A 14339-nucleotide genomic window follows, 5' to 3' on the forward strand; every position below is an offset into this window, starting at 1 on the left:
CTGTGACAGACTCTTAATTGTTCTCTTGGTCTGTACCTAAATCATACTGTTGGCAGGCTTTTACTTAAACTTGATTTTATACCTTCTGTAAAAATAAACATTTAGAGATGATGAAATATTGAAATGCATATCTGAATGATGATGAGCTATTTTAGGGTAAAGCATCCATGTCATATTTTCTAAGCATATAAAATGGTACCATATTGGAAACTGTAAGTAACTAAGTACAAGAGTTTATTAATAGCCAATAAGTTCTACTGAAAACAAAATAAAGTTTTAAAATTAAAATTAATGTATTTTCTTTTATACAATCCTAACTCATAAGCTACTTAAAGAATACACATCAAATGTTCTAAGTAGTGATTATTTCTGGTTAGCATTTACCAATTTTTTTCTTCTGCATTAAAAAAATTTCCTCAAATGAACATGATTCATTTTTGTAAGGAAATAAAATACCAAAAGAATGAGTGACACAAACATGTTAAAGGCTACCTGTAAGAGCATGTTCTGTCACCAGTGTTTGTGCAGCAAATGTTTCCATCTGCCCCACAGAGACACTAAAATGTATGGACTCCTGATCGCGCTTCTCTGACTAGCCTAGGAGTAAAACGCAATTTTACCAGCATTTCTTCCAATTCCGTGTGCTTTTTCTCAAAACAAAAATATTTCACAATTAAAAAAAAGCAAAGCAAAAAATCCCATCTGTTTTGATTACTTTATGTACTTTACACATAACAAAAACCATCTGAAATCTGAGTCACTGGACCAGGATTTTTCATTGACACTTCCCCAAACTCTTCTAGAAGCAAAGGACACAGAATAGATAAACAAGGAGAAAAATCCATTTAAAATCCTAAGGGATGAGTTACATGGAGGTTTTTTATATTGGCCAAAGGTTCATAAAACTGAAACCTTAGGAACGGGTTCTATAAAGTTTGTTCTTCTGGACTAAATGTGTGTGTTTTCCCTTCTTGGTGGTGCTGGCTCTATAGACCACCATCCCAAGCTTATCTATGTTGTCTGCGCACATACAAAAGCAACAGGTCCTGCAGACACAGGTACACTGTCAGGAAATGAGCACTTCTACCAGGCTGAAGCCTAGCAACCCAGCCTCAGGAATTTCTACTAGAAAGATTTGCAAAAATCACAAAGTACAGCTTTTCTTTTGTCTCGATAGATGATGGTAAATTTTTAGAAGGACTTGTTTATCAGAAAAGCATGGCTTCAATGTAGCATCTGGTTAAGTGAGATTCTGGCTTTTTATCCAGTTTCCTGCTGAGCTGAATATGGCATAAAGAGACAAAGTGAATTGCCTATGGTGATGTGTATACCTCCAACCTAGACGAGAAACCATGCACTTCCCGATTTTTTATTGTACTCAAAAGGAGATAGTAAGGATCCTCTAATGCAGAGGTTCTCGAGTGTGGGCCCCAGACTGGCAGCATCACCTGGAAGCTTTAGGTAAAATGTCAATTTTGGGCCTAACCCCAGACAAATAGAGTCAAAAACTTCAAGAATGGAAATCAGCAAGCTCTCCAAGTAGTTCTGCTGGATGATTGAATTTGAGAACCACCGAGCAAGAAGTTTCTGCCCAAATACAATTCCATTCATGGTTAACAGGAATTACTATTTTTTCCATAAGCAACTTTAGAAATGATTTCAATGTAATGTTTCAAGTAAAATATTTCTGACACAACTGGAGTTAGAATGTCAATATTTTGCACAATGATATAATTAAATTTAGAACTTAAAAAGTTTCCCCTCAGAACTGTTACCCATTATTTACATATTTGTCTTCATTGCACTTGCAGCATAGAGAGAAAACAAAACAAAAAACTATGAGATGAAAACTGCACAGAACTCTTAAACAAACAAACCAACCCAAAATAATCACACACAAAGTCAGGACAGGAGAGAAAAGCAATGCCTCTACCATGTTGCATTAAATCTCAGGTGTCACTGATATATACCAATTGATGTACTATTAAGAAAAAAAAATACATGGTAAGACACCATTGATTGTACAACCAACCCCAATTTCAGTGTTATTAAGCTGGAAAAAAGGTGAGTCTTAGTTAGCATCAATGAACTGTGGAATATGGTGCTGTAAAGCAATGCACGTGAAATCAAATTCACACGAAAAACAAGTCTTTCATTATCACACAGAGAAGGGCTACCCACCAAGCTTGGTGAAACTCTATTCTTCTAAGACTGGCACTACAAGGACTTTTAAAATGTGACAGGGAGGGGGGATGACTAAAATTTATTCGACTTTTAAAGTGTTCAGACACACTAGAACTTTAACGAAAGTTGGGTTATTTCTTGAATACTAACCTTAGAATTACCAGTGCATTCTATCCTTGGTTGTCCTTGAGGCTTTAATCCAATTATCTAAGGTAAAAAAACTTGTGATTAATTGAAACATCACAAATGTTTACCACAGGAACCAGGAGTGCAAGAGTTGAGATTAATAGTAATTCTGTGTATTGAAAACCCATTACCTGTGCCTTTTATGCTAATTTCATTTTAGAAGGCTAGAATGGACTTTTCAATATAATAATCTTACCAACTGGCTATCTTATTACTGTACTAGGGCAAGTCAGGAAATACATCAGTTACCAAAGAATTGACCAAAGCACAGTATTACACTTGCTACCCTTAAATTAAGAAACAACCAAACGGACACCTTTAAATTTCATTATTTATATGAGCAAATAATGCAAATGATAAGAATTGTAGAGGCACAATATAATTACCTTTTTTCATGAAAATATGTTAGGTCACAATCCTCCCATTTCCATCACGCTTCAGGGAGCCTGACCAGAGTCCACATCTATCTGTCCCACACAATGCACACACAGGGGATAATCCCATTTTAAGACTCTCAGCACCATTCAGTTCTATGGAATAAAGCTACCTGCATGTTTGTAGGTGACATAACTAGCTCTTGTATGAATGATAACAGATATTTATTCATCTATTTTGTGAGGATTTTGGCATTCTGAATTTATATGTATTTTATATGTGCCTATAAAATGTAAATATTTCTCACATTAGACACTGCATTATGCTTACTTTGTTAACCTTAATTCTTAACACAGTCTTCCTGGAACACCCTCAATCATTTACTGGTGCCTACTATGTGTCAGGCAGTGTTTCAGAATGACCTCTGGAGTGCTGTGGGATGAACAGACGCTGTCACCACTGTCCTTTGGGGGAGGGGAAGGATGGAGCTGGAGGGTGTCAGCATGGGTGTGTTAGGATCTAGCTGGCTCTCCCTCCAGGGAAACTCCTTACTTAGGGCCAACTTTGGAAGACCTAAGCTGTACTTTTATTAGGGATGGTAGCAATTTGCTTATTGGATGTGATATGTGAACTCAGGATCTTGAAGGGTCTACACCTATTTATGAACCTACCCTTTCTCTGAGTAAATGTCCAGGAATTACCTCACTTTTCAAGGGGAGACCTTGTGGGCCTCAACAGGGTAACTGTATCAGAACACAACTCTGCAGCACAACGTTCAGAGAGCAGCAGTGCACGGGGGTTAGGGATCACTTCATGGCAGAAGGGATGCAGCTTCCTTTGCACCATGACAGAGAGTGTTATCACTTACATGGGAGAGAAAGTTAGCCTTTTAATTTGCTGATGGCTAAACAATTAAGGCACCTCTTCTGCACAACATAGCAAAATGCTACAACTGAGCTCATTATAATGCAGCTTTATTTACATTTCTATTATTTAATTGTACAGTATATTACAAAAATATGCTTTCCTACTAAATCTAAGTCAAAACTTCATATATTCCCCATGGGATTTTAAATTGCTTTACAACACAGTATTCAAAGATGATACTGAACATTAACAAAACCATGGTTTGGGCATGACACCCAGAACACCTGCCCCTAGAAGCATTCATCTATGTCTGCGTGCATGCAACTCTCTCCAAAGGGGAAAAGCAGAAGTTGTTTTACTCCCTATACTATGATTAACTTGTGAACCAATCCTGTTTGCCTTTTGTATTACTTTTTCCAAAGGTCAATCAATATCACTCTTAGCCCTTTACACAAGCTATCCCAAATGAGACATTTAAAAAATACTTGCCAGTTTCTTAATAAGGGTATTAGAAAAAGCAGCAATAGCAGCAAAATATGTACATACTCTGTTCATTTTCACAAGAATACAAGGGTGTCCTTGGGAGTAGCCGAACTCAGGATCATTCTCCCCACTGCATGCTTCAAGTAAGTTAAGAGGAAACTGACATGCTTCATAAACTGGACCCTTCTGTTCAGAGAGGGCTCCATCGGTGCAGACTTTAAGATTCTTCTGTGCTTCCGAAGCATATGCTACAAAGGAAACATATGTGTGCACAGAACAGCCAAAAAAAAGATCTTCAACACATCTAGGAATATATGTCCTCCTTTGGACAACATTCTTGGAACACAAAAACAGCGAGGCTAATTACTAGATAATTTTAGGGGAAGAATATTAAGTTTGTTCCTTTAACTGTTAAGAGCTATCTAGTGCTCTGAAGTTTACTGCATTTCAACACTGATACACGCTGGATTATAGATCAATATCTTTTGTCATCATGAGGTGGTCCCAGCCATGGCTACAGCATTATCTGAATGACGCCTCTGTTCCTAGCCCAAGATATAACAGTGAGGACCTAAAAAGGTACTGTTGCTGCCTTTAAGGAGCTTACAGTGCAGTGGGGAAGATAGGTGTTAAGTATAAAATCATAATCGAAGGGTCTCAAGATAGACAGTGCTATGCAGTCTATACTAAAAGGACCTGCAACAGAGCCGAGAGCTAATGTTAACTTAGAGAAAGGCATTGTAGCAGAGATGGAGGTAACTATTGACTCCACTGCTCTATTTTCCTCCACTACACTTACTACCTCCTAATCCACCCAGGGCAAGAGCGCCACAAAGACATTTTTCTTTTGTTTATTGATGGAACCTAGAAGTGTGCTTGACACAGAAAAGGCATTCATAAAAAGTATGTGTTGAATGAACAGAACTGCAGCTAGAAAGGTGTAGCAGGAAACTACTGTTTTTATTACAGACCTTTCTTTATTATTGGGTTTTTAAACCATGGTCATATCTCACAAAAAATAAGTATATATCCTATCTAATAATAGACAAACATGGTAATTAACCATACCTCTGCTATGCTTCCCATTGGCTAATCAGCAGGATATGCAAATTAACTGCCAACAAAGATGGCGGCCAGCAGCCAACAACTCAAGCGAACATGAGGCTTGGTTGCCCCAGCGATGGAGGAAGCCAAGGTTCCCCACCTGCTGCAGCCCAGCTCTGAGCTCCAGATCCAACACTGTTGCAATTATAGAAGCTAAACAAACCCCAGATACCTGATTTCAGCCAGCTGGCCTCGGAGCTGGAGCCGCAACAAAGTTTCAATTACAGAAGGCAAATAAATCCCAGAAATTTAAAAAAAAAAAAAAAAAAAAAGGAGAGACTGGGAGCTTCAGTTGGAGGCTTGGCCTGCCTGAAAACAGCCCTCAGCCCCTCATCTAGGCTGGCCAGGCACCCCAGTGGGGACCCCCACCCTGAAGGGGGTGTGGGCAGCCTGAAAACAGCCCTCAGCCCCTCACCCAGGCTGGCCAGGCACCCCAGCGGGACCCCCACCCTGATCCGGGACACCCTTCAGGGCAAACCAGCCGGCCCCCACCCGTGCACCAGGCCTCTTTCCTATATAGTAAAAGGGTAATATGCAAACTGACCCTAACAGCAGAAAGACTGGGAATGACTGGTCACTATGACACACACTGACCACCAGGGGGCAGACGCTCAATGCAGGAGCTGCCCTCTGGTGGTTAGGGCGCTTTCACATGGGGAGCTCTGCTCAGCCACAAGCCAGGCTGACGGCTGCCAGTACAGCAGTGGTGGTGGTGGGAGCCTCTCCTGCCTCCTCAGCAGCGCTAAGGATGTCCGACTGCAGTTTAGGCCTGCTCCCTGCTGGCAAGTGGACATCCCCCGAGGGCTGCCGGGCTGCCAGAGGGATGTCTGATTGCCATCTTAGGCCCAATCCCCCCCGGGAAGCAGGCCTAAGCCAGCAAGTGGTCATCCCCTGAGGGGTCCCAGACTGTGAGGAGGCACAGGCCGGGCTGAGGGACCCCTCCCCCCCCGCGAGTGCACAAATGCACCGGGCCTCTAGTTTAATTATAAAAGGAAAGAGACTTAGGAAGATAGCTAATGGAAGATGTGGGATTCAAGAGAGGATTTTGATTCAAAATAAGAGTTGAGGGCATTTGCATGCTGACAGGAAAGATCAATGAGGCTAAATGTACAAAAGGACTGTAAGTAGCATATTTCTGAGACAGTGAGAGGGATGAGATCCAAGGCCTGGCTGGTACAGGTGAAAGGCAGCTCCCTCATCAGAGGAGGAGGAATACCAGACAAAATGGCTACAACTGTCAGTTTGTTTTACTAATAATGGGGAAACTGGGGGGAATTCCTATCTGACCCTCAATTTTCTCTTAAAGCAGGAATATATTATTCTACCATGTGCCACTTAATGATGGGGGTCTGTTCTGAGAATGTTGCCTTAGGTGAGTTCACCACTGTGCAAACATCATAGAGTTCACTTATACAAACTTGGATGGTACAGTCTACTACACACCTAGGCTAGAGGGCATAGCCTATTGCTCTGTAGGGGAGAAAAAAACGATTTGTCCTGGTCTTCTGGGTTCTTGGCTGAAACATCCCTATAATAAAAGACAGATGAACAGGAGAAAAACAAACAAGGTTAAAAACATGTAATCTCCTATATACATGGAAAGACCCACGAAAACTGAGCAACTTGTCAAAATAGCCTGAAGCTACCACCTTAAATGCCATCTTCAGTTGAAGACAAAGAAGATGCTGGGCTTGGGGGTGTCAGCTATGGGAGGTCCCCTGGAAAAGCACCGTAAACAAGGGTAAGGTTGTTGTGCAGTTCTGCATCTCTGTCTTCTGTATCGATGAGAGTGTCCAGAGATAAGGTCAACCCCCTTACAAATGGGGATCATCTGTACAAATGTAAAGGTCTTTTACTAAGGGCCACTTCTAGTTGGTTTGCAGAGCTGCTCCCATGGCTGCTGTTTCTCAAAATTAACCAGCCTAAAGTAATCCTATGCCAGAGATATTTTGGGGTGACAAATTCAGTTCCCCTATAGCTCCTGGCTACAAATTTGCACAGCACATTGCTGTACTGAATACTGCTGGCAACTGTAACACAATAGTATTTGTATAATGTGTTGCCCTACGGCCTTATGATGGCTACTGTGTCACTAGGCAATAGGAAATTTTCGGCTCCATTACAATCTTATGAGACCACCATGGTAAATGCAGTCATTGACTGAACCATTGTTATGAGTTCTAAGGGAAAAGGCAGGAAAGTAGAGGTTGTAAATAATTATTCAGAGAAATTCTATAGCCCTGCCAAGTAGCAGAGCAAGTCCAAGAAGGTGACCAAGTATTCCAGCGCTAATTAGTCCTGCTGAAAATCTTCAGCCCTACCCTTGTGGCTCAGTGTGTTGACCAGGAGGTCATGGTTTGATTCCTGGTCAGGGCACATGCCCAGGTTGTGGGCTTGATCTCTAGTAGGGGGCATGTAGAAGGTAGCCGATCAATGATTCTCTCCATTAAAGGGAAATAGGGGGATTGGCTGGGATAAAAGGACTTGAAAGTCCCAAATGAGGCAGAAGAATAGTGAGGGAAAGTTAAATAAGCAAACTAGAAGGTCAGAGGTTGTGGTAGGAAAGCCTCACAGTGATTTTGGCAATGGAGTCCTATATGCTTAAGGAGTGCCTGTAAGTGTGCAGCCAAGGAAGAGGTGAGGCAATCAAGAAACAAGAGGCCAGGGCATTTGATGATTATTCATGTGAATGTTAATACCATGAAATTAGGACAAGCAAACAGTAAGAAAAAAACTGGGCCAGGGCGGGAAAGATTTACAACTGGTTAACTCCAAAAAACTCAAAACTGATACGTAGATTTCTTTTCTTTCTTTCTTTTTTTAATGATAAGCAACATTCCTAGTCCCCCACACAAGCACAACATTGGATGCAAAAGATCCAAATACTTAGAGGCATTATTTTATATAAGATAGCTTTGCTCTACTACTCAAATACTTTCCATATTAATGCAGATATAAATGTTATGTCTCAATGAACTTACTCACATACTTCTTATAGGATAAAAAAAAATTAAAAGCAACTGCTTGTTTGGCTTAGACCCTTATGTCTTTCCATAAGTTAGAATATTAGAATATCATGACTAATCATGAAATCTACTTACAAGTCCTTAGTTGACTGTTTGACAGACCAAAAAAAAGCAAAATAAACTCTAAGAATAATTTTCTCAATGTAATCATAATTTTGTATGTTTCCATAATCACTAAACACTTTTACCTCACTCTAAGAAAACACACTTACGCGTTAGAAACTTCTTAAGGTCTTCAATATACCCTTTATAGGACTCTGGTTCAGACACACTAAATGAATATTCCAACGCTGTCACTGGTTTTGGAAAAACCGTAAGTCCTATAAAGAGATAAAAGAGAAAGGGGTAAATTAACTGCAGTAAATTCCTTCTCTCCTCTTTTTTTTTTTTTTTTTTTTAAAAATATATTTTATTGATTTTTTACAGAGAGGAAGGGAGAGAGATAGAGAGTTAGAAACATCGATGAGAGAGAAACATCGATCAGCTGCCTCCTGCACATCTCCCACTTGGGATGTGCCCGCAACCCAGGTACATGCCCTTGACCGGAATCGAACCCGGGACCCTGGAGTCCGCAGGCCGACGCTCTATCCACTGAGCCAAACCGGTTTCGGCTCCTTCTCTCCTCTTACCCCTAAAAGGACAGATCTCAGTAAAGTACATGGAAATTTGTGTTCACAGGTAGGTTGAAACTATCAAGAACCTCCCAATTCTGACTATGAAGGTCAACATCTGTAATGAAGAGAATTCCAAATCCTCAAAGTCACCTCCGACCAACTAGATACCTCCCTAAATCTGATTGGCTACAGTTAATTATAATTGCTCTGTTCCTTAAAAGATGCAAGTTTTACTTTGTACTTTCTATATTCATTTTTCTATCAAATGTTTTTAGGTTTTGCCCACTTGTTATTAATATATGGAGAAAATTTTTAGCAAATTAAATCTAAACACTTTTGTCATTCAAATTACAGCTGCATGGGAACATTCATAAAGAAAACTTACCTTATTCAGTAAAAGAGGCCTATATAATTTTAACTCTAGGGTTACATAGTCTTCCTTTAATAATAAACATTGCTCTCTATAAAATGTTGTTTCTCATACTGAACTTGGAGTAGAAACACCAACAATTTATCAGGAGTCCATCCATGTGTATAGAACATGTTGCATGAGTTTATTAACAGAAAATGTAAGCATATTTATCTGTAAGCAATACAATCAAGCTTCTAACTTTAAGCTTTCCTCATTTAAAAAGCATTATATCACAAGCCCTGTCCACTGTTTCTGTGCACCTAGTTAACACACCTTTCAAATGCCTCTAGAGCAATGGTTCTCAACCTTCTGGCCCTTTAAATACAGTTCCTCATGTTGTGACCCAACCATAAAATTATTTTCAGTGCTACTTCATAACTGTAATGTTGCTACTGTTATGAATCGTAATGTAAATATCTGATATGCAGGGTGGTCTTAGGCGACCCCCTGTGAAAGGGTCGTTCGACTGCCAAAGGGGTCGCGACCCACAGGTTGAGAACCACTGCTCTAGAGGGTAACCATCCTCAAGAAAACAAATAATTTTGTTAAAAATTTTGTTAACTACCCTGTAATCCAATCCCCGGAGCCTTGCTTTCTCTCTCCTTCTTGTAATCTTCCTTGCATTCCCTCCTTAAACTGCAAACTATCATTCTGGGGAGCATCTGAGATCTTGCTTCCCAGCAATCCCATCAGTTTGGGCTAAAATAAACTCTTACTAAAATTCTCTACAAGTTTGGATGTTTCTTAGGTCAACAGTAGAAATAAAACCTCTGACCATCCAATGTAGGAGAGGACAACCTGTGTATGTCAGATAGTTTGTTTTTCTTAAGGTTTTATAGCAGGAATGATACATACTATACTATAAGTAAAACACAGCTTGCGTGTTACTATAAAAACACCTAACTTTTGCCCTGGCTACTGTGGCTTAATGGTTAGAGCATCAGCCTGCAAACCTAAGGGTCTCAGGTTCAATTCACAGTCAAGGGAAGGCATGTACCTGGGTTGCAGGTTTGTTCCCTGGCGCCCAGTTGGGGCAAGTTCTGGAAGCAAACAAGTGATGGGTCTCTCTCTCTAACCTCCTCCTTCCCTCTCTTCTATGCTCTCTGAAAATCAATGGCAAAAATATCCTTGGGTGAAGATGAACAATAAAAAACCCCAAAAAATTTTGAAACACTTAACTTTTAAGAAAACCCCAAAATAAAACACGCAGATTTCTAAATTAATTTTAAAGTAAAACATGAAGATATCTATGCTATTTTAAAACTGCATTATTTTACATGACTAATTTCTAAGAGAATTTTAAAAAATAATTCAACTTACAAAAACTCTGTATGAACATCTAAAACTGAATTTCTGATACCAGCTACTTCTGAAATTGCCTAGCAATGCTCTCAGAGTCCTAGTTCCTGCTATTTAACAACCCATCTGAAATTCTTAAGTAAAGAATCCACAGCAGGAAGAGTGCACTACAGCTGTGTTTTTGACATAGTAAACTCCAAATAAAGATCTTAGTTTACCCCAAACCAAGAACAATAGAATATGAGGTCTATAATAACTCTTCTCTCTTTCCAATATACACCACTGGGATATGAATGTGTGTATGTCTATAAGGGTGTGGCTAGGCAGTACGTGGTAACAAACATGCACACCAATTTGAAATTAGCATTTTACTGGGTACAAACACATTGACATTGAAATGATGGTCATGGTTTAAAAAAAACAAACACCACCACACAACTTAGAAAATACAAGTAGAAGAAAAACAAAAATTGCCCATAATCCCTTTATGAAGAGAAAATCATGTTTAGCAAACTAATGGATATCCACCTAATATTATACATACATATGAATGCACGTGCATATACATACATACATTTATTTATTTATTTATTTACTTACTTATTGTAATGATACATTAAGTACACTTGGTAAATAGTTTTAAGAAACTCAGTTTAAAACTGTGTACTTAAACTATATTAAACATATTTTACTGCTTATATTATTCATGCAATTATAAACAGAGTTTAATATTTCTGAAATAGATCAGATTGTATTCAATGGTAATTAACTTTAGCCAAAAAATAATAATTATCTTAGAATTAGTCTAGGTTTAAAGAAAACAGCTACAATGAGAGATGAGGAAAAATTTTAGCATGGAGCTCATCTGATACTCAGTCAAGTAAACTGAAAGGGTTAAGAGTTATTTATGATGTTTTAACAAATACCAGCTGCAAACAAAGGAAAAGCCATTAGAATAAATGGAAGAAAAAATAGTTGGGGAAATTGGTTCAGTTTGGCTGCTGACATGGCTCAGAATCCACGCAGTCAGAGAGGATCTAGATCTGGGCTCCTGTCTCGGCACTACTAACATGCTAACTGGGTAATTTTTTGTTGTGGTGGGTGGTCCTGTGCATTGTAGGATGTTTATTTAGCAACATGCCTGACCTCTACTCAAAGTGGGACCACTCTGATGTGACAAACAAAAATGTCTCCATACATTGACGAATGGCCCCTGGAGGACAAACGCCTGCTGGAAGAGAACCACTGCTCCAACACAGAAACCTCCAGCTAGATCCTCACGTTCCCCGGCCTGCCTGCCATCCAGATCCCACTCCTCCATTAGAATCTTCCATCTCTACTGTCTCTACAAGTTGTTCACATTTTAGGGAAGATACATTGGGATTCTGGCACATTAGTATTTTCTATAAAAATTGCCAGCACCTTGAAGACAAGGGCCATATCCAAGAAAGGCAGAGCCGGCATTCAAAGACTGTTTCAGCCCTAGCCAGGTAGCTCAGTTGGTTAGAGTGTTGTTCTGACACACCAAGGTTGCAGATTGGATCCCTGGTCATGGCACATACAAGGATCAACCAATGCCCTGCCCTGGCCAGTGTGGCTCAATTGTCTGGGCAACATCCCTTGCACTAAAAGGTTGCTGGTTGCAACATCCCGGTCAGGGCACATGCCTAAGTTATAGACTAGATTGCTGGTGGGGGGTGTGCAGGAGGCAGCAGATCAATGTTTCTCCCTCGCCCTGTCCTTTCCTCTCTCTCCAAGAATCAATTTAAAAATTAAAAAAACAAACAAAAAAAATGATGCCCAGCCAGTGTGAGCACTGACCCATGAACCAGGACTGGGTCTGATTCCCAATGTCGGGCAGGAAGAAGGCAGCCAATCAATTATTCTCTCATTATTAATGCTTCTATCTCTCTTTCTCCCTCTTCCCTCCTCTCTGAAATCAATAAAATTTATATTTTTAAAAAGGATCAACCAATGAATGCATAAATAAGAGGAACAACAAACCATTCTTTCTCCCTCACTTCTCTCTAAAATCAATCAAAAAAAAAAAGAAGAAGAAAAAGAGGGTTTAAAAATAACCAAAAAAAAAAAAAAAAAAACACAGGAAGACAACATGATTTAAACAATGTTTCAGTTAAGATTTTTTCTGTACTAAAGTATCCTGGAGTTTTTCCCCCTCTTAAGATTATTAATAAAGTAGAATCATTTTGTTCTCCATTGATGTATCATTATTTAATATTTACCACTTCCACACTAAGCAATTAAAACCATGAAGCATGTATTTTATAAGACCAAGGCTCTGACCTGAGTTAGAGCCAAAATATATACTTTATTAAGTAAATTAACTCAGGACGAAGTGCAACTGCCACACATATTCATAAAGGCCATTCATACCTATAATTACATCAGTCAAGTTTGGCTTCACTCTAATTCTCAATATTTATTTCTGCTTACTCTGGCAAAGGATGCAAAATTTATCAGCCCAGGTCTTTGTATCCGTATGTAAATATTAAAGGTCTTTGTATCCGTATGTAAATATTATACAACAAACAAAAATCAAACGTTCTCATTACCTAAGGCCAAGGTTAAACTATCTTATCTGCTATGTAAAACATTTGATAGAGATAAAAGCCACAACAAGTGCAAGTTCATTACCTGGACTAGAAATCTGGTCTCGATATTTTGGAACTTCATCATTCAGAGTCTGAAGCATAACCCACATTGTGAATGTGAAGAGTGCAGCCAGGAACCCATAAAAGACTAGGTAGAAGAGCAAGATCAAACCTGTAAAAGAAAATAAAAATTATGAAATTTTGTAGATACACACATAATTGTGTGCGCATGTGTCCAGACTAAAACCAAGCCAACCACGGCAAAGTCAGGATTCCAAGCTTGCCATGCACACAGCCAAAATGTCTCCATATTCAGAATATGAATTTGCCCAAGCAAGGAGTGTTTCAGCAGGTAGCAGCCACCCATCCTGTGACCCCCTCCTCTCCGCTAATACATCCAAGTACAAGCAGCTTCTACAGAGCATTCTCTAGTTCAAGGTCGGAGCTTTAAATTCCAGCACAAAGGGGAATGTTTCCCAAATTGGAACTTGATGCCCTCCAGAACGATAAAAGATGATTTTAGGTGGGACAAACCCAATCTGTACATGTTCCAGTAAGTGGCAAACAGAAAAGAATTAGTACATCAACCAATATTTCACACAATAATTATTTGCATAAATTTAAGTGTTGAAAAGTGATTTAAAAGAATAGCCAGGAAATGTGTAGGAAGGCAAATCATGAAGACGGTATCTCAATGAATGAAGTTTAGGAAACACTGGTTGAATGGAAGGCTCATGCAAAATTGAAGAGGACAAGGCCAGAAACAAGCACCCCAACCAATGGGACGTCGCTACTCGACTGCTGAGTGCAAGCAAGAGAGAGCAGATGCACGGCTCCACATCAAGGGCTTAATCTGTTTTCCTTCACAATCTGAAAGCACTATGATAGATCTATCCTAAACCAGCGATTTGTTTTGAGAACATCTAAAAATAATTATTTCTCTCAAATGTCTATATTTGAAGTTCTAACATCAGATGTGGTCACCATCAGAATTATATATTATAATATTAAAGTCACACATTTATAAACATTTAAAAATTGATCAAAAAATATTGAACAAAGCTTCAGGTATAGCAATAGTGAAGAACACTTAATTCCACACAGTTGATTAACATCAGCTTTATTTCCCACTCTTAATAACCTACTTTTTTGTTTTCTCACTCTATTCTAGCAGAGG

At 39.3% G+C, this 14339-nt stretch overlaps 1 protein-coding gene across 1 annotated transcript in view; it reads right to left on the reverse strand.

Annotated features, from left to right (window-relative positions):
• The window catches only part of ATP1B3 (ATPase Na+/K+ transporting subunit beta 3), a 40020-nt gene that overhangs the window by 6115 nt on the left and 19566 nt on the right, over positions 1-14339 (reverse strand). Inside the window, exons 2-5 of the mRNA XM_059663740.1 lie at positions 13206-13334; positions 8438-8545; positions 4159-4343; positions 2335-2391 (exon numbers count right to left, since the gene is read on the reverse strand). Coding sequence (XP_059519723.1) covers positions 2335-2391; positions 4159-4343; positions 8438-8545; positions 13206-13334 — 479 coding nt within the window. The remainder of the gene's footprint in view (positions 1-2334; positions 2392-4158; positions 4344-8437; positions 8546-13205; positions 13335-14339) is intronic.

Source organism: Myotis daubentonii, chromosome 14, assembly GCF_963259705.1.
Source record: "Myotis daubentonii chromosome 14, mMyoDau2.1, whole genome shotgun sequence".
NCBI lineage: Eukaryota > Metazoa > Chordata > Mammalia > Chiroptera > Vespertilionidae > Myotis > Myotis daubentonii.